Raw genomic sequence first — 27,114 nt, 5'->3', positions numbered from 1 at the left:
ATTCTCCAGCGTCACTTTCTGTGACTTGTTTAAACCTTGCATCTTTTGCAAACTACACATTTCTACATAGAATAAAACTGATGAAGGATGGACACTATTATTACTGTCGACAAACAGTAAGCAAGGAGAGAATGTAGAAGTGGTTAGCTCACGTAAATATTTTTAGATCCATTTTTCTACTAAATCCTTACAATTCCAGGAACTCAGATAATGATGATCACCCTCCCACTCCCCACTCCTCTGGGACCACCAGTGGGCTTTGGTGGCATTAACCCACTAGATGCCTCCATGAAACTACTAGAGTCAGCTGTTCAGTGTAGCTCAAAGCAAGATAGATCATAGAATTAACACCTAAGAGCAAATGGTGTAATCAAAAATGCCACTTAACGTTGGTAAAAGCAACACAAATTTTCTAAGAAGCAGGGAAAAAATCAAGTTTAAAAAAAAAGCAACAAAAGTCAAAGCAAAATCACTCTACCCTATTGGGGCCACACGGTCCCACCATGAGATTTAAATGTTACTGAAACAAATGCTCTGAAAATGTGGGTGTTGGAGTACACTATTATCTAGCATACAGGCAGATTAAAGGATTAAAGTGAACTAATACTATACTTCCTAAAACATACACACTTCCACACAGTGCCACTCAACCGGCAGCCAAATGTTATTAGAAGGCTAAATTTGGATATAATAACCTAAAAACCACTTCAGAGAAAAAGAGTGCTGAAATGAGCGTAAGCCATCCTAAGGACCAATAAGTGAAGAGGCCATGTCTGATGACAGGCTTCCAAAACAAAAAGGACCAATTCAAGATGCATAAAAACTGGGTCAAATTGTTTATGCTAGAACATGTGTTGGATGCTTACAACATGGATCTTCCCCCAAAAGGAGGAGCCTTATTCACTCTTTACAGAATTGAGATCCAGCTTTAAAGAAACCAGGTCAAGCATGTCTTGCAAGGAAGGTGTCAACGATTATCACATGAGTGGCCAAGTATACGAGTAGGCCTGAAAGTAGGACTAATCTCCAGTCGCAATTCTCAGAGGGCTTGGTTTGGCCAGTGGGCATCTCTGGCATCACAGCAATATGAGATGGTGGTAACATAAAAGATGAAACCTGCTCAAGGTATCCTTAAAATATCTTGATGGTCTGAGTGATGCTGGGAATGATTGTATAAAAATTTAGATCAGAGGTAGCTTTAGTGCTTGTTCTTGAGGTCCCATCTTGTCCTAACAAAAGTAAAAGCAAGGGAAGTAACAGAGCATATGGAAGACCTGTGATCCTCTCCAAAAGAAAACTTAGTAGGCCAGGTGGGTGGTCCTAGGAACACACCAACCTTCTAATTGGGCTTCCCATCAAACATACTATGAATGAAACCAAACTTAATATGACCTATCAAGTCCTCAAAGATGTGGCCCCAGCCTACTACTCTGGTTCGCTCTCCTACCCCCATCCCTGCATGCTGCTCTAATACATGGAAACATTCCAGAAGTGATCCCACAGCAGAAATCTGCATCTCCTCCAGAAAGTGCTCTTTACCATAGTCATATACCTTCGCCCAAGCCTTACCAAGGAAAAGATACAAACACTACAACAAAAATTGCCCTGCCTGCCTTTCTCCAGTATTTTATTTATTTGTGGCTCTTTCAATTACATTACTTTGTTGCTTCACTATCATTTGTCTCTTCCATTACACTGATCTACACACCGTGAAGACAGAAAACTACTACTCCGCCTCATTCACCAGAGTCTGTTTTCCAAAAATATATCTCAGCACACAATGCACTTCAATGGATAAATATTTCTGGAATGAATGAGTAGAACTGTATCATTGCTTTAATAAAAACATACCTTATGAAATAATGAAGTATCAAATAAAAGGCAAGTAATCTTGATAACACTAAAATAAACCAAACCCACAGGAATAATCAAAGACCCGATGCTTGAGTGCTATGTAATTAAACAAAACCAGCTTATTTGCTGACTTTAAAACCCATATGAAATTAGGGCCATTACTAATCCAATTTGAATGACCTTGAAAATTCACCAAAATCTTGATTCTTCCTGAAGCCATCAAAACTTGACTGAGACTACAGAGATAGTGCCCTCTGTGATATGTTCTCCAACAATATCATAACATTTGATTGTGTAACGGGACCACTCACATTCCATCTATTTCATGACTATTCAGGGTACTTCAGTGTTGTTTTTTTGCATCTAAAAGGACAATCAGAACCCAGGACTAGGAAATAGAATTCCCTTAATTCAGTATGACCACTATGACTGAGTCGCTCTAACTAGGAGTTTCCTCTTAAAGTACAGAAGAAATGCAAAGATAAGAATCCATTGAGTGGAATCAGAAAAGAATTAACTAATAGACAATGAAACTGGAGACAGCTAAAGGTACTAGCCTTTCCCCTCACCAAGGGTTCTATTGGACATCCAACTCAGGACAGCCCGGGTTCAAACAATCAGTGACCTGAAAGGCAAATGCACTCCAGTAACTTGAAACAATTAGAGGGAAAGATTAGCCCACAGCAAAGCAGTGTCAGGTGCTGCAGAGTTATTTCTGAGTTGTTCCTTCTATCTACTATTCACAGGTGGAATAGGTGGCTTAGAAACAACTTCCATTTCAAAAGTAACCATTTATCAAGCCATCATTATAATAGCAAAGTAGTTTAACAAAGCTATTTCTTTCAGTGGGAACAGGGTAGGTAATAGGAGAAGACTTCTCCTCCGCTCATTATCTCCAGAAAATCTGTATCTACGATTCAAGAAAACAGGTAGATATGAAAATAAGTCATACGGGCCGGGGATTTAGCTCAGCGGCATAAGAACCTGCCTTGCAAGCAGGCAGTCGTGAGTTCGATCTCTGGTTCCGATTTAAAAAAAAGAAAGAAAGAAAGAAAAGAAAAAGAAAATAAGTCACAAACCAATGGAATGGGAGTCTTCCAACTTTGCTGAAAAACTCAGATCACTCACTGATCAAGAAGTTCCACTTCATCTCAGTGAAAACACGTTAGCCACTGAAGTTTCATGACTCATCTGATAAGCACAAGAGGTGCTGAGAAATCCACTCCTCTCCCAGGAAGGAAATAGGAAATTGTGGGGGTGGGGGGGAGGAAGAAGAAAGAAAGAACACCTAGTACTCATAAATGCATTTCTAAAACTTTATGATGAGGTCAGACTACAGTGTAGACACAAGCAGTTAATTATCACTGTTTGGAAATTATTTTCGAGCAGAGTTAATAATCAGACACTACATAAAAGAAGCATCATTTAACAAGCTACCTTTTAATTCCTTTAATTAGTCTCATCAACTATGATTCTTTTTCCAATCGTATCTTTGAAAATCTGAATGGCTTCCTGCCCATCTGAATTTTTCAAAAGAAATTTCCAAAGCAAACAAACAAACAAAAAATGCAAACTAAATTTGGATGAGGCCCAGTTAGCCCTCTTGGTAAACTTATGCTCATACATTCTTTACACAAACTCCTTGACCAGCTTGATTTTTTCTATAATTACTCACTAATCTCTGAAACTTTATCTGTTTATTAACATTATCTCCCACCAGAGCATAAGCTCCAGGATGGCAGAAACCAAACCCTATTCTCAGCTGTATTCCTTGCTTAGCATTATAAACATCTGAGGAACAACTGAATGGACATATAAATCTAAAACATGCATGCTGGACACATATATATGAATTAAGGATACATGCATATATGTGTAATATATTAGATAGCACTATAAAACAGACAAACATTACCCAAATGTACTTATAATCTAAAGATTAGGTACCATCTTTTTCTCATTCTACAATTAAATGACTATCATCTTGAAGAAGTTAGTGAAACTGTTTGGTTCTGGGTCCATTTGTCTTTGGAAACATTTACAACTTTATTTTAATCTTTAGGGGTACTTATAACACTAATATTTTTCTTAATGATTTCAAAGTATACATTCAAAAATGTACATCACCCACTTAACAAAGACAACAAAATAGCAAAATAAAGTTCCAACCCCTGACCCCTAACTAATTACATACCATTAACTAACTATAAAGCTATCATATGAATTTCCACTCCTTCCACAACCTACCTCTTTGTTCTTTATTTTCTGTTCTGTTTTTCTCTGATCAATGGAACCAAGTGCTCTGAAATGACTTTGGAACACAAATGAACCTAGTGAGCCACTGGATAATAGGCTAAATAAAGCCATGAATGAGTATGGGGGAAAGAACAACAATAAAACACTCATCTGTTAACTTCTCAGCAGCCATGCTATACCCTGTCATCACTATCCATCCTGAAAATACTTCTGACCTTGACAAATACACACAAGGACCAGGAAAGACTTCATATTTAAACAGTTATCCTCACCGCAGAGCAACCTTTAAGATGGCTTGCAACACTGGTAACACTGCTGGTTATTCTACAACAGTGAAGACGCAGTAACAAGAGAGAACACAGCTAGTTGTACTTTTTTAAAGAGCTTACTTGAGATGGGTAGACTTTAGATTCTGTGACCAACCTGGAACAGCTGATCTAGTTTGCCGCTAACCAGTAAAGTCATGCCACTGGCTCTTTCTTAACCCTCTTTCCAAGATGGTGTCCTTTCTGCCCAATCTGGTACCTTCCATGGGATCCGGTGAGACTCGAGTAGAGATATTTATTAACAGGATCTTGTATAAGGAAAACACTCAGCACTGCCCAGTAATACTTTTATTTTCCATAGTTAATACATAATTAAATCCACTGGAACTATAAAATGCATGTTCATACCTCCTTTTAAAGTTTAATGAATATGTTTCAGCCTTTAATCCTGATTTATGCTTACAGCTTATACAATAATTTAGCCCACATGCAGAACACTGTTTTTTCCTACACCAAGCTAATAAATACAACCCAGTTTCCTAGAGTTTAACAACACAACACACTCATACTCTGTGAAGTAAATGTCTGTACTGCGGCATCCACGTCAATGTATCTTTTTAGGCACTCAACCATGACATATTCCTCTAACCAAAAAATCTGACTGAATTTGGAAAGTGTTTTTAATAAGGAGAGAGCACCAAATGAAAGGTGCCCTTGCATTCTAAGGGTACAGGGGAGTGGATGGACTTAATTCAAACCGCTACAAACCCAAGCTTGAAGCACAGTTCACACTCTACTACCACGCTCTCATATATTCTTTGATTTGATCCTCAAAACAATACTCTAAGATGAACTAGGGAAATATTACTACCTCCAACTTTATGACTCAGAAAGTAGGTCAAAGAGCAAGTTGCCAAAAAAGGAAATAAAACTCACATCCTTTTTTCTTGTCCATTCAGATTCTAGTCTATCATTGGATCCTTTGCTTAAAATGGTTACCCTCATCTTACATTTCAATAAATACAGGACCAATAATACACACACTAGGATAAATGAGTGCCTGAACAGCAATTTTCAAATTTTTCTTTTAGCCAAGCAAATAGGATGCACAGTAGAAATTAAAAAGAACTTATCAAGACAGAAAAAAAATGCTGATAAATTGTATCTTTTCCCTCCACATCAAATTTTTTTAAATTTCTAATCTTCTTATAGAAGATGATTACAAGAAAATGAAATTTTGGGATCAGAAAAGCAGAACTGAAATCAAAAGCTTATCATACTGATAAGGATACTTGCACAGGAAGCAATAAGTTACCATTGCTTCCTGTTCTAAGCATTCTTATCTTGAGCACAGCAAGTTTTTTCACCACAGAAACTCACATTTAGGACACTTCCCAAAATAGCACCTTCTGATCTTCAGCTTTCAGCTGACGTTGTTTCATAAATAGCCTAGCATATGCACTTGGAGAGTTGGTTCCTCTCTAGGTGCAAAATACAGCCTGGTAATACCAATTCTGTGTAGATTTTAGAGCAAAATCAAGCAGTTATGGAAATTCTATACAAGACACCATAAAGATCTGTAGTGAATGACCTATAGAATTCCATGTGGACTATTTCTAAAAACTTTGAGATAAAAACCATTAGGAAACATATATTCCTATTTCTAGGACATGTTTCACAAAGGAACATAAGATTCATTTCAGTTTAGGTAATATTTAAACAGTTTTAAAAATAGCTTTTCATGCAGAGATTCGGACCAGGTCTCATACTTCTAACGCCCTTCTCCTCATTGTCACCTGCTTCAGATCCTTCTTGTGGGGCAATCTCTCTCAAGCAGACACATCTTAACTTCAACTCTCACTTCCTTCTATCTTATATACTGCTTATTAGGTCAGAAACATCTTGACTTTGTGTTATTTGGGAGTCCCAAGATCACCTTACTCATGACTGAGAGGAGCACCAATTAAGTAGGTCCAAGCAAAAGGAACTCGTGTACAAGTATAAGGAAACTGGATGTACAAATCAATCCTTCACGGCCATGAGGGGCCAGAAGCCTTCCTGATCCGTCTCAGCATGTCCCCTTGTTCTCTGAGGAAGCTCATCCTTCACTGCCTTTCATTCCACTGGTCCTCCAGAAAGGAAGCTCCACAAGGATTTGAATTGTCGTCTTCACAGACTTTTCTTCACGGATGTAACTCATGAACTTAGGAATGTGTCTGACATTCAGTAGAAACTCACAAACTCATTACCTTAATTAACCAGAGTATCTTTCATGTCTCATCTACAAACGTTTGAGTTTTCAGCAATTCTCCACTATTATTTACATGGCCAGTTATGATTTCTTCCAACGTTCAGGTGTGATAATTACAACAGCTTAATTATACAAAAAAAATGAAAAGATTTAAGACAACATTCAGTAGCCACCAACTGCTAAACAACAGTAATAGTGTAAGAAAAACTCTGTTCTCAATAGAGAACATTTACACATTTAAAAGGTGGGTGCTGCTGTGTTTTCCATACTGTTTTAAAAACATATTGTCTAAATATTCACTCATTCAGTATGTGAATATGACAAACAGTATCTACCAAATGCTATGCTCCTTCCATTGAGTTTTCAAACCATCAACCAAGTTCACAGAGAGAGAAACAGAGTAGTTAAAGCCAGACACATATCTGTAAGAAAGTATTGTTCAAGCTTTAGAAAGCAGGAAAAATGTCAGTGACTATGAAGGACTGATAAAACTGAAGTCCTACTTGAAAAGAATGCATTTCTGTTACAGAACACACACACGTAGAGGGAACTTTGCATTGACAGATAACAAATGTTTTCCCTATACATAAAATTGCTTGGATTTCAAATTTTATCTCAATTCTTAAAATGTCAAATAATATTTTAAAAGAACTGTTATAATAGCTGACAAACTAGTTTAGAATGCACAATCTATTATTTTTGATAGTCACCATAATAGAACCTCAAGCGTGGAAATTAATGTTGGATGGTGGGATGGGGAAGTCTTAAATCTTAGTAATTGGGTTCAATTTCTTAAACCAAAGTAACATTTTAACAGAGTAGCTAACACTAGCTAAAAATGGATTCATTTGACTAGAATTCCTTTTTAATAAAGGGGGGAAATGAATGTGCAAAGGAATGTATTAGAAGGAGATTTTATGAGTCACAAACTTAGTAACTAGCCTCTTTTCAAACAGAGAGGTAACTAAGATTCGGTACTTATTTTCTAGGCAATTCTCTCATTGCTTTTGATATCTTAAACCTCAGTGAAAATTCTAGGCTATGACCTAGATCAGTAAGCTACAATTAATACTGAATAACTATGTTAATAGAATAAAAGTTGATGAGCTACTATTGGAGGCAGAGAAATAACTCTCACCAAAACAAAGCGAAGTTTCTGTCAGTCTTCAAAAGAATGGTTTGGGGGAACAGAGGAGTTTACAAGACTTTAAGATTCACTGCAATTCCAGACATAGGAATGATACCAATGGTAATTAGCTTCCCCCAAGTTTTCTTATCCATAACAGATTACAAAGACCCTCACAGTTTTCCTTGACAACTTTTAATGTGTGTATATTGTCAAATCTGAATTTAATTTTAAAATATCTGATGAGTGAAATGCTTTAGGGATACTCAAAATATAACTACATTATTGCTTTCATTTGGGACTTTCCTAAAAAGTCACATCCTTCCCTGATTCAAGGACTCTTCTCCGAACTGTTGATAAGCATGTTTTCAATTTGGCAAGTATTTTATAAGCACCAACTCAGATAGTGGAGGCGTGAAACAAACAGCCAAGCTGCTCTCAAATGGTTCACAATTTTTAGTAGATAACAAAGCCATGAAACCAGTACCTATGGCAAAAAAACGTGTTCCCTCATCTCTCAAGAAGAGGTCAACTTTCTGAAAGAAGAGGATACTGGCTAGGTATACTTGAAACTAGTAAATCAAATACTTTAGGGATTTTCTGGTCATTTGAATGTATTTATTTATTTATTGGTAAATGCAATTTTACTTATGCTAGAAATCCATTCAAACTTTTAGAGCTAAGACCTCTTCCTAAATGCCTTCTGCTACTATTTTTTTAAAAAAAAATTCCTCATTTCACCAAAATACAACAAAACAAGACATCTCAAATTCCCTTATCTTGTGAATAACAGCAAATCCTATCAGGAATAGTAAGAGAGTCTTGGGATGGGGGCTCGATTCTTATAGAAGGAACACATTAATTAAAAATCCACCTAAAAGGAGCCAGTGAATTAGATCGAATTGGGTGGCATGGGTTTTTGTTGTGCACTTGCTAATGCAAAGAGGCTTTCCAAGAGGCCATCTAACACAGCGTGGTGGGAAGCAGGCTTTGAAGATACAATGACATTCCTCTCGCGAGTTTCAGGCTGGAGGCTAAAAGCACCAGCCATTCATTTTTCCATCTTGAGACACATTCTTCACCCAGTTCAAAGGCCCGAGAAACAACAAGTCTCTGCACTTCCCGAAGGTCGTCCTTGTAAGGACTTGTGAGCCACCAAAGGCTCAAGCTGCAAAACAGTTTTAAAGACCTAGTTTTAGGACTGTAACCTTTTTATTAGGCTGTAGTTTGTACTCCCTAACCTTTTTCCCCACCTTTACACTCTCTCTACCTCTCTCTCTCTCTCTCTCTCTCTCTCTCTCTCTCTCTCTCTCTCAGCGAAATCTGGACAAAAGGGAAAGTTTTAATTTTACTCTCAGTGATTTCCACAGTACTCAACCAGTGAAAGTATTTTCAGAAATTATTTCATTATCCATTCTTTTAAAAATGGAACATTTCTATTCCTTAATCTAACCAGAGGGAACAGGATCAGCTTTCAAAGGAAGTTATTGTTTAGCTGCGGTTCAGCGTGTGCTGGGATCAGGAAGGGGGTAGATGGGCAAGCTAAGGAAGCTGCCAAGATCACAATATAAACACCACTGCTCAACTGGCTCACATAAAACTTTAGGGTTCCCCCTCCCCTCCTTCCACCACAACAGATTTTATACAGTGTCCCATTTTGTTTTGTTCTGTAACCTCAAAAACATTTTAGGCATTTGAGATTCTGGTAAAAGAGAAACGTAAATATTGGCAGATGGGAGAGCTGGGCAGAGTTAACCAAAGTGCTGCCTTTGCCTTGTCAAGAGATGCTACATTTTGCATTTGTGTTTGCTCTCCAAACTCAGTGACACGCACTTCTGGATCAGACTCCCTTTCAACCTAGCCACGCTACCTGCTCCAGAAAACATCTGGTTCTCGCTACAACCAGTCCTCCCTGGCCCACCTGATTGTACAAATGGGAAAGGGTGGTCCATCACTTATGAAGGGACCCCAGGAAGATGTCCCCTGGGAGAGTTTGCTTCTAGGACGAGCTTTGATCACAGGTCCTAAGTATGTCACCTGCGAGTTGTTCAAAGGGTAATTCTTTAGTCTAAGTCATAGGAGGAATCTAAGTAAACAATCTTACTCTTTTCACCAACTAGCCATGGCACTAAATATACAGAACACAACCTTTTCTACTGAAACTTCAGTTTCTAGTAGCAACCTTACTAGCAATCCAATAGCAATCATCATCCAATGGCCAGCATCATTCCAAAGAGGCCTGAGGAAGGGCACTTTGACAACCAGCCCACCAACCCACCCTGTGTTTACCCAAGTAACATAAGGAAAACTGTCCAGCTGAGCCCAGCACGTATCACCAGTCCACAAAACCATGTTTACTAGTACTTAGTTTGGTGGTAGCTTTTTATACTTCAAAAGCCACATGATATATACACACCTAAAAACCTACGAAACTTCACATAGAATATTCTTTAATGGCTTTTAGAAAAGCACCTTCATGTTAATGAATTTAATTCCCCCTTATACCAGGTGATAAGAAAACCTGACACTATTGCTATGAGTGTATCCTTACAAACCACCAAAAATGGCAAAACACAACTAATTCTGATTTAAATGTTATTTGTTATCATATTCTTGAAAGTTCTACTTTGCCACAGGAGCAATCTCATTCTGTTCATACTCTTCCTGGACCACAACCAGAAAAAACAGTGCATGTGTGTTTTGACCACGAGAGAAGTTACGTCTTTTGTTCAATATGGTCAGCAATACAGACTTCTTTTTAGGAGACAAGATAGATATTGTACTCCTGTCTAGTGGTAATAACCGGAGAAAACACGTGAGACAATATCAGTAATGTCAGCATATTTCTTTAATTATTTGTGCACAATATTATGTTTAAAATAAACTACTCCCAGAACTTGAAATGACAAGAGACTGAAGTTAAAAGAATTAATTCTTTCAAGTTTCTGTAAATATGAGACTTTAAAATCTGGAAAGTTTTTAAAGAATCCTTTATCTTTATCCTTAATCCTATTATACTACAATAAGAACTAGTTAGTTAATTCTTCAGTCTGGGAAAGCAGTGCTTGAGTACTACATTGTAAGCAAATAGGAAAAGAAAATAAAATAATAAAAATTTAAAGTATTGGTCTCTGAAAACTTTGATACCTTTCCCTTCTTAATTTGCACAACTGATTCAGCATTGGAAAAGTGTATCATTTCTTAAATAATCCATTTCCCCTTCACTGGATCCATCACTTTTGAAACCTGAGGAGCCAAAGGAAGCAAGAAAAGTAGAGAGTACTTTTCTTTTTCCTTTTAACTAAAAAGTAGAAAATTTGTTGTAAAAGGAATATTATCTGCTGTGATCTTTCACTACACCGGGACCTGAGCATATTCTTCCAAAGAAGACTTATAGCAGTAGGGTATTTAGCCAACTTCCTATTACTCAGCTTCAAAATTTATTTATTCTGGAAAGATAACAACAACAAAACTAGTTATGATGGCTTATGAAAAGAGAGACTGGGAGACAATGAAAGGAGAGGGCCTTATTTTTCACTCTAGATCTTTAAAAAATCACTTGAAACTTATAGCATGTATAGTTATACCAAAAAAAGTTTTTAAATAGTTTGAATAGACCTAAAAAGTATTATAAAACTTAGTAGTCTAAATCAAGGCTTTATATTTCTCAAAGAAGCTACTATACACGTAAAAACATGTTAGATTTGAGAGAGAGTAGCTTCTAATACCACACTAGAGTTGCTAAGCATCTTCTGATTATTTCCATAATCCCTGAAATACAAGGATAAATATGATTTAGGGGGTATCTATGGAGTCCTCCAAACAGTTTTTAAATGAACAGGGAAGTGATTACTGGAGAAGATCAAATGATGATTGACTACAATAGTAATAACTAAATATTCCTGGGACCTGCACATAGCAATTGTATTTTAAAAATTTGCAGGGGAGAGCCTGTTTCTTCACTGCTCTTAGTTATCTTCCTAAAAGCAAAAAAGTATGACTTTTCCTTCAAAATATAATTTACCACACCACATAAAGTTGAAAAACAATGTTTTTTTGGGTCATTTCAGAAAACATATATAACTATTAGTTTCTCAAGATTAAGTGACATTGTTGAGCAACATGACCTAAATACGTCAGGGAAAATCAGAGAACTCACATCAAAGTATTTTTTGGTAACCCTAAAATGGATGGGGTAAGTACATTAACATGCAGTTTTAAAAACATAGGATGGTAAAAGCAAAAGAATGAATTCAACTCACTTGATAAAGCATTTAGGATAGAATGATAAAAACCATAAAATCTCCCCGCTTTAAAACAGATAAGGCTAAAACTGTACTCTGAGGCACTGCCACCAAACTGGAGAGGCAGCGAAGGCGCTGGGGAAGGGCAGGCTTTGCGACATAAACACATCATTTTTTAAAGCCCTTTTATTCAAAGATCACTGACTCATTGAAGAGCACAAATGACATTTACCCAACCAAACTTATTTTAACAAATAGATTATAGCAGAGCCTGAAGCAAGAATATTATTAAAATGGAAAATGATGCTTTACCATGGATGACAGTATCTTATCCTTATCTAATCCATCTTCCTTCTTTTTCTGTGAATTAAGATTGGGAGGGATACTACTCTTTCATAATATAAAATAAGAACAGATGCAAAAGGGGATCTTTAACAGCCAATCATTTTTAAAAGTCTTACAACAACTATTAAAAATATTTCACCTGAATTTGAAATTAGTATACTATTATTATACCACCCAAACATTACACTGTAATTACATTAAAATTCAATGTGATTATACTTCCTAAACATGTTTCAATAACATTTTCAAAAGAGCTTTTAAAGTCTGCCACATGGCTATGGATTCATAAGGTAATGACATGAAACATATATCCAAAAAAACAAAATTGTTGCAGACAGAGAGTATTATTTTAAGGTCAAAACAAAAATATAAGTATGAAAAAAGTTACAGAAGTTTTAGTGTGAAACTGACCTCAAACCAAGATCACAAGAAGCTATTTTCCTTGAGTACAATTTCCAGTAATTTTCTAACATGAGGAAATAATTGAGGAAATGGCTTTCTTAAAACAAAACAAAACAAAACCTTAAAATTGTCAAGTGCTCCATTATACTTAATTACCAACCCACCAAAATAAAAGCAACCATTTATATACTATTCAGCTAAGAAATCTGAGTGGATGGATGAGAAAAGATTAAGTAAAAGGAGTTTTAAATGAAAGTCTCCAGACTATCCTAGTGATTTGCAAAATCTACAAAGAGGTATGAACAGCTCGGGAGGCTCTGAGTATACTGGCCAATTCCAGAGCCAACACAATACTAGAGCAGTCAAGAAGAGTCTGCACATCTCAAGTAGCTAGTCAAAACTCTGAAAGTACACACACACAAAGCTAGACAGGATTAATTCTGCCTGTGCAAGTGACTGAGCTGTGAGGGTTATTTTCACCTAGCAGAGAAAAATAAAACTGTACCAAAATCCTGGAAGACTTTCTATAATCCCCATTTGGCTTCTCATATTTCCTGTCCATTCACTTAAATGGTTATCTCACTGGAGAACTGTGGTGATACAATGTGAAGCATTATCCATCCACAAACAGACTACCACAGGAAGAGAGGATTCCCAACCGAATAAACACTAAACAGTGTCACAGAATGCAGTAGCAGCACTTATATTAAGGAGATGGTTCTGACAGCTGATCTTAAGAAGCAGGAACCAACAGGTGACTAGCATTGCTACACACATTCATTTATTTATGTATGTATTTATCTATTTCTTTATTTTAAAGGGAAGATGGAAGAGAGAAGCCTAAATCAATCTACAGATGGCTCCAGAAATGGATACTAGTCCAAACAGGAGGGTTTGCCTTAAAGGGAGGAAAATAGCTCCCCCAAAACAAGAAATATTAAAACACTGCTGGATTAACAGACGGTTTTCATCAAGGGCCCATGCTGCCCAAAAAGAGTGTCTGATGCCAAGACTAGAAAAGGACGAAACAGGATATTCCAGTGCATTTATTATGACCCTATCAACAGCTTTTTCATAAAAATTCTTTATCACAAATGACCCACTGAAGAATTTTAGTCATTTTCTACAAAGCATTTCAATGTTCAGAGCTAGGAAGGAGGCTAAAATAATGTAGAACAAAATTCTTAAATTACAGATCAGGAAATAGGCTCAGGGGCTTTCAGAGACTTGCTCAAGGTCACTCGGCTTACCAGGGCACAGGCTTTGTTAGAAGCTGAGATCTCTGGCTCACAAGAGCTGCCTTTTCCATTGCATCATTCAAGATAGCACCAAAGTAGTTTCCAGAAGTTTTGATAAAGAAAACAAAACAAAAATAGCGGCATGCCCTTTTGGGATTCCAGGTCCCTTTCAGTAAAGCAATACTGGATATAGTATTAAGAGGACATTCAGATAAATGACAACCTCTGGAATTTTTTATGGACTTGTTTGGTAACAGGTGAAGCTATCTGACCAATGGCAAGAAAATGAGGTAGGCTGTCAAATACTCAATATATACTGGGACAACAGAGAAATTCTCTCGCGCCACTCTGAGGCAGAAATCAGTTCACTCGCACCTGTGACAGAGACATTTTCACACGCCTCGCGTCCAACTACACCTGAGCAAAAGCCGTTCCTTTAGAGTTTGTGACTCAAATGAAGAAGAGTGCAGGCTGCTGAGAAATGCTTGTTTGAGGGGAGGGGCAACGCTTCCATAGCATGTCTCTTTCTTACTGTCTTTCTTTTAGAAAGGTCAAACCTAACCCCATATACTAATACATCTCACAAAATTCTGTCATGAGAGCGAGTGCAACACAATTTTAGGAAGCTTTCAAAACTTCAGAACCACTGCACCAAACCTGCCTTAATTGGCAGTCACTGGCAAAAGGAAAACAAAAGCTTGCGTTTGAGAACATAAGCAGCATTTCCCCTAAACTTTGGTTAAGGAGCACATCCCTCAAGCCTTTTATTGAAGTCAGATCTGCAAGCTATAGCCCAATTTTTCTTTTCTGAGCTCAGAACCAGCGAAGAAAGATCACTTTTCCTTGATCTTAATTTAGCTATGAGCTCTGCAAGATGCAGGTACTGGATAAAGCACAAGGTGCTTTCAAGTCAAAGGATTTTTTTTTTTTTTTAGCTCCGAATGACCCCAAAACAGTGCCAGCCCAGCGCTTGTATTTCCTTCTCCCTCTCAAGAGTGAAAGATGTAAATGTAAGAATCAAGAGCCAACCCCATCAATCCCACAGCCACGTGCTGTCATGCTGTCGCTCGCTCCTCCTTGTGGATTTCAAGACAGGAAGATGAAGGAACGTGGCGTCGTAGTAAACCATAGTAAAGAGAGGAGGGAAACAAAATGGGGCACGTCACATGGTCACAGCCTGAATTTTTCTCAATTAAAAATAAGAGGAAGTGTGTGTTTCCGGCCTCTGTCAACGGGCTGGTTGGACTTTTTCATTCTTGGGATTGTGGTCTAGATGCACAAATAGACTGCGTGTATCACATCCTTTGATGGGGGCGAGGTGGAGAGCCGGTTTGGCTCAACTTCACCCGCCCAGGAGGGAAAGGGACAGAGGTGGGTGGGAGAGCAGCCGGGGACGCCTGGCCCGACGCCGGGCCCGCCCCCCCGCAAGCTCCGCCCCAGACCGGCCACTGCTCATGCTGATTGGCTCTGGCGGGGGCCAATCTGCACCCGGCAGCCACGCCCGCCTGGCTGGGGCCTGCAGCGCCGAGCCAGCGGGCGGGGCTTCGCTCGCCACCGCCCACCACGTGGCCTGGGAAGAGGCCCGGACGCCCGGACGCCCGGACGCCGGAGACTGAGACGGGCGGGGGTGCGAGACTCCCGGCGGCCAGGGCAGGTGCCCCACCCCCAGCCGGAGGGGAGCAGGGAGGGGAAGCCCAAGCCAAATAAAACGAAGGCATGCAGGAAGCGGAGGTGACCCTGGAAAAGGGAAAGTGGCAGGGCCGAGGGGGTCTGCGCCAGCTCGGACGGCCACATGGCGAAGGGAAGGGGACGTAATTGTGCAGAGACAGAGCCCCTGAAATCGCGGGTGGGAAAAGCAGGAGAAGACGAGAAATGGCAGAATTCTTTTTGTTAAGGGGAAGGAGCATAACAAAAGCATGGCAAAAACCCAAACACTGAACCCCATAGAGATGGTTCGGGTCTCTGTTTGTGGGAGCCCGCCCTCTGCCCAGCCGCCCTGTCAACACTACAAAAAAAATTGGAGGGAGGTGGACGCTGGCTTAAGGTATTTGCTGTCCTAGGGGCTCCCCATGTAGCCCGCGAGAAGCAGGCCACGAGAACCACACTGTGACATTCTAAAAAGGAAGAAAAAAAAAGCCAGTGCGGAGAACAAGAAATAAGCGGTGGGAAACAAAGAGAATGGGAGGGGAGTGGTAATGGAAAATAATCCTGCAGATCAGAACTTAGTTGCAGGAGACACAAAGGTCAGCAAGAGAAAGGAGAAACAAGAAAAGGTGGCAAGTCCTGGGAACCTGAGTGTCCTTCAACGGACAGCGAAAAACACTAAACAGACGCGTTCAAATGACAGAGGAGGAGGAAGCATAACACATTCCTCATCTTTATTCTTGGTCAGTTTCAGCTTTTACCTGAGGCAAAGAGAGCAGTTGCTGAGGAAGTTAGAAAAACAGTGTTTTCTCCAACTTTAACCTACTCATTCTGCACAGCAGCTGCTTGACACTGAAAGGTCTGACTTCTTTCTCTTTCAGATGAATACTGACAAACATGGCCTTTAAACCTAACAGGGCAAGGGGAAGCTGATAGTATGTGCCAGGTAGCCTCTGATGCCCAATTTAAGACACATACACATAAATTTACAGCTTACAAATGCACACTGTGGATTTTTTTTTTTTTTCTTTTTTGGCATGGTACGCCCAAAGCATGGTCCATGGCTATTTCAGGATTATTAAAGATATTCTATGATTTTCCCAAGAAAGTCAAGAATAGAATGTTGGGGCTTGTTTTATTTTTGTTTTGTTTGCATTTTATCCTTTACATAAAGGATTTTAAATCCCTTGATTACCTGATTGCTTTGTTCAAGGCAAGTATTATTTATTCTATTCTCTATAAAGAAACCACAAGTTAAGAAAACAGATGAGGGAAAGCTCATTGTTTCTTAGTCTCTTCATCTCTTTTGGCAAGGAAAAATTTAGTTTCTTTCCTTCAAATTGTTATTAAGTTATAAATGAAGCATTTTACAATCCAGATGGCTGAAGTGTAACAGAGATTCTGCTCCAAAACACCACCTGAAATAACCAAAATTTTTCCATTCACATGCACAATTAAATCTCTCATCTAGTGAATGATGAAAACCAATGTTGGGATTACTAATTGTGGTAATACTAATCAAATAAATGCCTTTCATAGCATTATCACCTAAGACCTTAGTTTGAATATTCATGGATCTGTACTTTGTTCCACAAAACACAGAATGATACCAGTCAGGTATCACACTCAAGGAAACTGTGACCACATAAAACACAAATACCTACCTACTGATAGGAACCCAAGACACACAAATTAACTTCTTATGAATGGACACATAATAAGAAGTAGAAATTCTCTTAACAGCTCATTCTGCAAAGCATTTCAAAAACTCACAATATAATTAGTTTGTCAGAATAAAGTGTTTCCAAATGCTAAAAACTTCTACACTGCCAACTCATCACATTATTTGCAAACTATACTCTTTTACTACCCACAATTATGACCACTAGAAAATAAGCTCACAGAGCAAAGAGCAGCCTAATTTCCTATTACAAATGTTTTTCATTTTCAATACAGCCTTAGCCACAAAAGACCTAAAACTAACTTTCAACATTTCTGAGGCATCTACTCTTGAACTTAAAGGAGAACAACAAATAATCTTAGAATGAAGAAGAGCACAAGTTTACCCCTCACATTCAGTGCAAACCAACACAACACGACTTTCCTTCTCTGACTTAAACGTGCCTTCTTTTCACCATAAAAATGTAAAGTAATTTCACGGGAGATGTACAGTAGCCCCCAAATGATACATGCAATGCTTCAGAGCAAGAGTAGACAACTGCAAGACAGACATGTGGGGATGAACTTCCATAACTCTTAACTCATAATGGGTCCCAGGCGCATTCAGTTTATTGCATATCCTGTATAAAAGCGGCCATGCCCGTGAGATGGTGGTTTGGTATATAAAAAATATTTCATGAATCCTGGTACAGGAACAAAAAGAAAATATCACCAATAATTACTTACTCAAAGGATCATAGATCAGTATTTCTAAGTATGTATGCCTATAAAGCTCTGACTCCTGAATCTTTTTTAGGCCAGCATGAATAAAAATTAATGTTTCCTGCTGCTGTTTATGTTGCTTTGGTATTGTGAAATCACAGAACAAAAGTACACACAGTGACTCTGTAGGATCACTCTTCAGAGCTCTGGGAAACTTAAATAAGAGTACCAACAAGTATTTTGGTACATTAGTCCCTTCCAGGGGCTGACCTTACTACAAAGGTTAAAGAAAACGTCAATAAAAGGTTGAAGGTTCTTCTGTATATGTACATAAACTTTACAGTATCAGAACTAGTATTATGAAATAAAGTTTTTAAAATGCTACAGTAAGTACTTCACTTAGGAATCTCAAATGAAAAGCCTTCCTGTGGCTGCTTGCTCCTGCACATTTATTTGTCTGCCAGGTGGTGTTGTGGGTGAATATCTCAATCCCCCCTCATCACCCCAGTCAGTGCATTCTCTCCAGGGAAACAGTGGGAAGGAGCAGGGGGCAGAGAATAGAATTCAAGTGCAAGGTTACAAGCAGTTTTGCCTCCTGACTCTGACACCATGAAACGCACCTGCTGTGATGTCCAGTTGCACTACTGGCGGTCCTCTGGCTGCTTCTGGAAACTGATGCTGGCATAGGCGCTTACATCCTCACTGGAGCGGCTGGTTGAGCTGCTCTCACTGCTGCCCAGGGGCTTATGGGGGGCTGGGGGCAGGGCAGGCTGCAGTTGAGGGGGGCGCTCCTGAGGGCGCTGTTTCAAGTTTTTGACCAAATCCAGGTCTATGTAGTTAAGACCATTTTCCAAACCCCCAGCCGCGCCACACACTTGGGCAGTGTCCTTGGGGGCTCCCCCTAGCTCCCCAGGTCTTAGCCACACATTCTCAAATGAAGCAGAACTGTGGCGTTTCACATCCTCACTGCTGCTGCCGCTGCCACCACTGCCTCCTACTGCAGCTCCCCCGCCAAAGGGCACAGTGTTGCCCGCCCGGGTAGCAGTAGGTGTTGAGGAAAAGGTTTCCGAGCTGTGCCGCCTCCGACACCCTTGTGGGTCTGCGCGGATCACTTTGGCACTCTGGTTGCGGTTGGGACTGAGGTTCACCCTGGTGAAGGCGCTCATGCCCCCAGGTCCCTGTGGATCCCCCAGCAGGGTAGAGTGGGCAGCCAGCTCAGCTGTTCCCTGGGGGGCCGTGGGGGAAGCAGGGGCTGCTGCAGATGAAGAGAGAACGGCCACTGTGGCCCTGGGCAGGCTCACCTCCTCTGCAATGCCTGTCCGAATGTCAGCATAGCTGACGGGGGCAACCGGTGAAGTGTCCACATAGCTCTGACGAGGACAACCCATCTGCATGGTCATGTAGTCGCCCTGGCTGCTGTGGCTGCTGGGCACTGCCCGCGTGGGCCTACAAACACTAGTGGCCCCTGGAGGTGCAGGGCCCACTCTGCCTATCTCAGACCCACCACCTTCCTGCCAGACCCCTCTCCGGCCAGGTCCCAGGTCCATGTTCATGTACTCCTCGGTGCCAGTCTCTTCCTCTCTGGGAGCCGGCTGGAGCTGTGAGGGACACCGGACAGAAGGGGAACTGCGGGAAGCCATGGGACCAGATAAATAGCCAGGCTGATCACTCCCAAACTCAATATTCACATATTCCCCTGGGCTCTTGGGTTCTGGAGGGAGCATTGGGGGCGGCTGTTGTTGCTGCTCCCGAGCCCGAGGTAAGGTGCTGGCTTTGGGATCCCCCAGGGATAGCCGTGTAGGCCGGGCCAGGCGGCTGTTGGTCTGTGCAGCCGTGTCCACCTTTCGAGGCAGACGGGGCTGCAGGATGTGATGATGGGGGTGAGGGAGCCCAGGCTCCGGCCTTGCCCCACAGTAACCCCCACCCAGGCTGTCGCTGCTGGTGGAAGAGGAAGAATCTTCTGCTGCTGCAGAGTAGAGAAGACGACCAGAGCTGGAGGAGAGGCGGAGATGCTGATGCCGGGCACCTTCCTCCGGCTCTCCGGGGCGTTGGGTGTGCTTAAAAGACCTTGGCAAAGAGTAATAGGAGAGGACTGGCTTGTGCTGAGGGTCCTCAGGGCCATAATAGCAGTCAGAGGGGCTGCTGGTGTTGGAGTCCCCAACTGGTGACATGTTCATGTAGTCACTTGTACAAGGCAAGAGCTTGCCACCACCACTCTCCACAGGGGGCTTGGCGTGAGGCAGAGCATGAGAGTGGTGGCCTCCAACTCCATTTGTCCATGGTTTCCCATAGCTACTTCCAGAAGGGGCAGCACTAATGCTGCTACTGCTACTCGACCCACCTCCAATGTCAGGGGAGCAGCTGCCACTGGGAGACATCATCATGTAGCCATTGGGGTCCACTCTCTGGGGATGGCGTCTGATGGGATTGATGATCTGCTGTGGGGCAGACACACTCTTGGGACTCATGGGCATATAGTCTCCACTGCCCTTTCGGTTGCCAGGCACTGGGGCCACCCCTGGAGACATGGGCATGTAGCCATCATCGGTGTGGAGGCTGGAGGTGTCTGGGCGGTGGTGGCCCCCACGCTGCTCCATAGGGTGCATCTCTAGACCCTCCTCAGGGTAGGAGTGGGTGGGCACAAAGGCGGAGTGCCGGTAGCTGGGCAGTCGGCCTCCACTGCCACCTCCTGGTGGGTAGGCAGGCATCATCTCTGTGTATTCCTCAATGGAAGCCACTGAGGACTGCGAAGGGGTCTTCTGGTGGGAAATGGTAGGGGATGTCCCTGCTGAGTGAGTCCTCTTTCGGAACCGATTATCCAGATCTGCAGCACTGGCTGCTTCATCCCCAGTCAAGGCTGGGCTTGTGCCCAAACCTGCTGCTCCTGGGATGTAGCGGTGGCCATTGCCACCCCGAGACAAAATGTAGTGACCATTGGGAGCCGTCAGGGTGGAGGCCCCCTTGCCACCCATGCAGATGTAGTTGCTCAGCTCCTCCTCTCCACGGGCTGGTGGGGTGTGGCCCAAGGAATCCGGGGTGACACTGCGGAAAGAACTTCGGAAATCACAGGGACTAGAGCCATACTCATCAGAAGAGATGAAACCGCCATCACTAGGAGAACCAGAAACAGAAGCACTAGAGCGCCTTGGAAAGAGACAGTCCGAGGTGGAGCCATGGCCACTGGTGCTGCTGGAGGACAGACTCACTGGGCTGGTGGCTGAGGGTGAGCAACGTGAGGAAGGCATAGGGATGGAGCGGCTGTGATTGAGTGGGGGGTGTAGCCGGGAGCTGCCCCGATGCCGGTGGGCATGGGTCCTATTGGTACTAGGACTCACAGGACTGCCATCCACTGAAGCTGGCCGGGACATGGTGCCTTCACCGTCGCTGGAGGCACGCACCCGGAAGGAACCCGGTTTCCCGCCCACCATGCTGGCTGGAGAGGTGGCAGTGATGCTCTCTGTACGAGATCGGCGGGTCAGGCCCACTTGGCTAGGCGGAGGGTTGTTGAGATGGTGCCTGCGCAGGGGGACGCTGATGGGGTTGGAGCAGTTGGATGAAGACTGGCTCTTGCTGCGAGGGCGAAATTCATCACTCATAGCCCGCATGGCTTCCAAGATAGTCTCGTGCATGTTCTGGGCAACCACCGAGTCATCCACCTGCATCCAGAATTCCCCAGGCCCTGTCACTGCAGAACGACCCACCTCAATAAAGAAGAAGTTCTCAGAGTGGCCGCAGCGCCTGATGTTCATCAGTTGGAGCACCACGGCTGCTGCTTCTGAGTTCAGCTTCACGAAGCTGATGGTCTTGCTGGTCAGGCAGAGACGGTAGATGCCAATCAGGTTCTTTGTCTGACCCAAGCCCTTGGGTTTCAGGATCACCTGCCAGACCTCCTTGAATGCAGGTCCCGGGGGCGCATCTCCATAGCTCAAGTCCTCCCCGGCCTCACCAAGGCCTGAGCTGCCGCTGCAGCTGCCCCCACCACCTCCTGCACCAGAGACTGAGGCCCCGTCGTGGTGGCCCTTGGCACGGTTGTGCAGCTGCAGGAGAGCCTGGTACCAGCTGTCTTGCTCAGCCTCGCTGTCTGCCGCAATGGCAAAGTGCTCATCTCGGGTGTAGAGAGCCACCAGGTGCTTGTTCTTGGAGTCAGCCCGCTTGTTGATGTTGAAACAGCTCTCCAAAGGGATAGAGCGTTTGGGGGCGCTCGACTTGTGCCGCCACTTCTTCTCGTTCTCGTAGTACTCCAAGCGCGCAGGGCCCCCGGCCTCGCTAGCTGCTCGCAGCACGAAGAAGCGCTTGTGCATGCTCTTGGGTTTGCGCAGGTAGCCAACCTTGCGCACGTCCGAGAAGCCATCGGTATCCGGTGGGCTCGCCATGCTGCCGCCGCCACTGCCGCGAAGCAGAGGAAGACGCCGAAAAACAACTGGGTGGGGGGCGGAGGTCGCTCACTGCGGCCCCGCACATGCAAACAGGGCTGGAGGCAGCAGAAACCCTGGCTCCGAAATCCACACCGCCACCCGCGCTGGGTAGGGAGGGCTTGCCGAAGGAGGACGCAGTGGCTGCTCCGAGGAAGACAGTGCGGCCGCCGGAGTTTGCTGGCGTTTCAAGCCCAAGGGGGAGGCAGTGCGTCCGGGGTGAGCGCAACCACAATCCTCCAAGAGCCAAGTCTCCTCTCGGCCGCCACAGCCGAGCAGCAGCGAAGATGCATCTCTCTCCGAAGTCCAGCGCAGGGAGGACGCAGCGGCCGGGGGTTCCCGCGTGGCCCCTCCAGAAGCGCGCGCCTTCCCTCCTGAGTTCCCCTCTGCAAGTAGCTATTCCCGAGGCAAATTAAATATACTTGGGCAGGGGGAGGCGGGCTGCCAAGTCCCAACGTTGCACAGGGTTCTCCCTCCTCCTCCTTCGCCGCCTCCTCTGCCTCCTCCCACCCCCCAACCGTCCCCGCCGCCACCAGCCGCCCAAATACCAGCTCAATCGCGGAGACCGCGGCGCTGCGGCTGTCGCTGCCGCCGTCCGCGGACGCGTCCTCTGCAGCCCACACTGGAGCCCATCTCGGCGGGCGGGGAAAGTGGCTTTTCCACGGGAAACGCTACCGAGCAGCCGGGGACGGTCCGGAGGGACAGGCTCATCCCTGCCCCTCGCTCCAGTCGGCAGGGGAAGAGGGGGGCAGACGAGGGAGGAGGCGGGGGGTGGGGTGGGAAGGATTCGGGGAAGACGCCTGTTCCCCGGGAGGCGCAGCCGCCGCAGTTACTTCTCCCCTCCCTCCTCCTGCTCCTCCTCCTCCTCCTCCTCCTCCTCCTTCTCCTCCTCCTCTTGGGAGAGTTGCCGAGAGCCCCAACCAAAACAAGCGCCGACGTCTGGCTCTGCGCGCCGGCCCCCTCCGACCGCGCCGCCGTCTCACTCGGAGGAGAAAAACACGTGACGGAGCCCCCGTGCTCGGCCGCCGGGCCACCGCCGGGAGGCTCCCGCCCGGGTCTCTACATTCCGGGCCGAGCCCGCCCCGCGCCCGCCCCTCTCCGCCCCCCGGCCGTGCCGCAGAGGCGCCCGCGCCCGGCCTCCCCTGCGCAACGCTCTGGCAGCGCCCCTCCGTGGCCGGCCGCCCCGGCGCAGCGCCACCCAGGGCGCCCCCGGCCTGCAGGAATCCCCGCGGCGGGCGCGGGCGGGCGCGGGCGGGGGTGTTTGGGTGGCTACCCGAAAGCGCGAGGGGAGTCTGGGAAAACGGGAGGGGACGAGGTCGGGAAGACGCAGGAGTGAGGGTGGGGGGCGGCGGGGGGGGGGCACTGCGGCTGCAGAGCCCCGAGTGGGAGGGCCCGGGGAGGAGGGGGCGCGTGGGCTGGGCTGGATCTTACCTAGCAGGTAAGATCGAGCCCTCGGGATGGGGAGGCTTCTAGTCCAGGCTTCCCCTTCTCCCAGGAAATAGAAAAGCTGGGGCTCTCGGCTTCGGGGTGATAGAGGTCATAGAGGGGAGATCTACATTTTTATAAGGATTTCTAAGGGACTTCTGGGCCAGCCGGCCACCTTGGAGTCCCAGAATTTGCTGCCATGAGGTACCTCGGAGGAAGAGGGGGACAGTCAAGGGCAGTTGCGGGGGGTGTTACGGTCACTCCAAACGCAGGACGGGGATCCCCGAGAAGTCTCCCTTATGGCACTATGGAATTAGCTGCTCATCAGGGAGCAAATGTACAGATCACGGTTTCTACCTTTTCCTCTGTCTCAGAGTAGAGATTCGAACCTGGGACTGAGAGAATGGGAAGGGGATTGTACGGGTTGGAATGATATGCTCCTTACATTTGATTTTTTTTTTTAAGATGTTAAGGATCTACGGAGAAAGGCTTGTGAGACCAAAACCCTACTGTTCAAATAGTGGCTGAAATGTTGGTTTCACACACAGCTTCCACACCCACTGAACCACCCTATAAATTTTTAACCTTGACCACAAGGATAAGCGGGAGAAAACACGGATGGTGCCAGCTCAAGCGTACAAGCAAATGGGTACTTCAGGAGCAGAGCGGGTCAGGAGCCTGAGTGTAGCTGCAGAACGTCCTACCCGGTTACCTCGCGGTGTCAGACTCACCCCAGGCAAACGCTCCCTCAGAGTTTTTTTTTTGGGGGGGGGTCTTAAAGGTGAACTATAAGCAGTTTGTTCCTGCTTGCCCAGCGTGGCATCAAAAACCTACAAGAACATTTGCCACTCTGTTTAATGTGACCTTATTTTTCTACTCGAGTCCGGACCCGCTGGGGGTTTCTGCCCCTTTCGAAGCGGGGACCCCCCTCAGCTCGCAGGCACTGCAGGATGCTAGTGCGGGATGCCGCAGTGGAGCGCTGGGCGTGCTCGGTGGCCAGCACCCTTTGGGTCGCCAGGGAACGCGCCTCGGCCTAATGCGGGACGAGGGGTGGTGCGAGTTTCCGGGGAAAGCCAGCTGATTCGTGCGGCTGCCTGTCCTTCAAATCCTGCAAGGCTGCGGTTGTGGGGAGAGAGGGTGAGGGTACCAAGGTAGGTTGCAAAGCGTAGAGGGGAAAAAAAAAAAAAAAGATGAGGAAGGAGAAAAAGAACCATAGGCGCCATCAGTGTTTTTCCATACGTGAATTGGGGGTGGCAGCATCTGCAGAGGGGCTTTTCCCCATCGAAGCCTGGGAACCACTGGCTTCTCCTCCCACCTTGCTGCGGGCTCACGCAGCCTCACGTAAACCCGCTTGGTCTATTATTTGAGGCCACATGTTGACCTCAAAGCTTTCCCCCTCCCCTCCCTCTGACAGCCTGGTGATGTGGGCACACGTGCCCACTACAGCAGGGCTATAAATAGCAGATCGTTTGGAGATGGTAACCAGGCAGCAGTAACGGGGAGCGATGTCCTGGAGTGTAAAATGCTTCCCGGGGACCGGGAGGAGTCTGGAGTACAGACGCCCTAAGTTAGTGTAGAAGTGCAAATGCAGGAGGTTTTACCCCAGGCAAGAAGAGAGAAAGATAATAAAGAGTTGTTTACTAGTAACAATGTAATTTAGATAAGGCCAAAGGGCTTTTTACAGGTTTGATGTTTAGCTGTGAGGGAAGGCGGGTGTTTCAGATTTTGTAGGAAAACAATTCAAATTCATCGACTTTTACTTTTCAAAAATGACTTTCTCTCTACCCTTTACCACGCCTCCCCAACACACACACACACACACACACACACACACACACACACACACACACATCCCACTTCAGGGAAAAAAATAAAGAGACTTTATCCTCTATGAGAAATAAAATACTGTTTCCTGGCAGGAGGGGAAAACTGAAATTTATTTAACTTGCAAACGTTTCACATTTATTCTTTCCAGCAAGACTGACTTTGATCATCTAAAGCTAATTGTTGGAGCTGAGGCTGGGACTCGGAGGTGCAATATTTGACTATCTCTCAGGGCTCAGAGTTCAATCCCCAGTACCACGAACAAACCTGTTACTATAAACGCTTTTTAAAAATGTCTTTCAATGCGAAGGGATATTAGCTTGAAAGACAATTTATATGGCTAAAATATTTAATGAAAATCATGAAAGCCAGATGGCTGTGACACACTGTTCAAACCAATGAATTTCGTGTGGAAGATAATCACCGAGGGTAGGATGTTTTTGCCATTTTTTTCTGTCGTGCTAATGTTTTACTACCAATGTTTAAGTGGTTAATATTTATTATAGGCACACTATAGTAAGTTGAATTGTTCTCTACGTTTTTATTAATGGGTTCAGACAACTCTAGAAATGCAAATTCATTCGTGGTTCTTGTACAGAATAGAAAGAAATGCTTTTGTGGCATCTGAAGTAATGTTGAGCAGATATATGCCGTATTATGCTGTCACCCTACGCTAGTCTTGTGTATTGTAATGGTACTGAAAGTCCTAACTGAATAGTCAGAGGAACCGAAAAGCAACTTACCACTAAAATACGTTACTCAATGCTGCCATCTATAGGAAAGTTAGAGACGATTTGTGTAATAAGTAGAATAAAGCACGTTCTTAAAGAGAGCTGAAACAATGATTTATTAAAAACATTGTCAGAGCTATACTGATATTATTAAGACATCTATGGTTAAGGCAGTTAAAACCTGACATGCCAGACGTGTATTTTGAGTAATATATGGACAACTAGTTTTTAAATGCAAATAATGGATCGGGAAAATCATACAAAATATAAAAGTTACTACCTATATATCCCTAAAGAGATTGAGTTGGGTAAAGATGCAACTAATTCTTTGAAAACTATAAAAGCACTTTATATATAAACATGTTTTTCTCAAGATCCATGGGTCATATCAGGTATGGTGGTGCACCCTTGTAATCCCAGCATTGGGCGAGCTGAGGCAAGAGGATTGTTGCCAGTAGAGATCAGCCTGAGCTACCCAGCAAGATCTAGTCTCATGACTGGAGGAGCCGTTTAAATGTTAGTGCCTCATAATTAATTTTGGAAGTTTAGAAAAATAGTTGAAGGAGGGGCTGGGGATTTAGCTCAACGGCATAAGCGCCTGCCTTGCAAGCAGGCAGTGTTGAGTTCGATCCCGGGTACCGATAAAAAAAAAAAAAAAGACAAAAAAATTTTTTTTAAATATTTGAAGGATAATAAAAACTTGTAGATTTTATA

At 44.1% G+C, this 27,114-nt stretch overlaps 1 protein-coding gene across 1 annotated transcript in view; it reads right to left on the bottom strand.

Annotated features, from left to right (window-relative positions):
• Irs1 (insulin receptor substrate 1) overlaps window positions 1-23,265 on the bottom strand; it is a 53,381-nt gene extending 30,116 nt beyond the window's left edge. The window contains exon 1 of the mRNA XM_003474619.5: window positions 18,629-23,265. Within this exon, the coding sequence (XP_003474667.1) occupies window positions 18,650-22,381 (3,732 nt within the window). The 5' untranslated portion in view covers window positions 22,382-23,265 and the 3' untranslated portion in view covers window positions 18,629-18,649. The remainder of the gene's footprint in view (window positions 1-18,628) is intronic.
• Window positions 23,266-27,114: the final 3,849 nt, after the last annotated feature.

Source organism: Cavia porcellus, unplaced genomic scaffold (genome assembly GCF_034190915.1).
Source record: "Cavia porcellus strain 051 isolate PalLab524CR breed Dunkin Hartley unplaced genomic scaffold, mCavPor4.1 scaffold_26, whole genome shotgun sequence".
In the NCBI taxonomy this organism is placed as follows: domain Eukaryota; kingdom Metazoa; phylum Chordata; class Mammalia; order Rodentia; family Caviidae; genus Cavia; species Cavia porcellus.
This window is presented reverse-complemented; position numbering and strand designations above follow the sequence as displayed.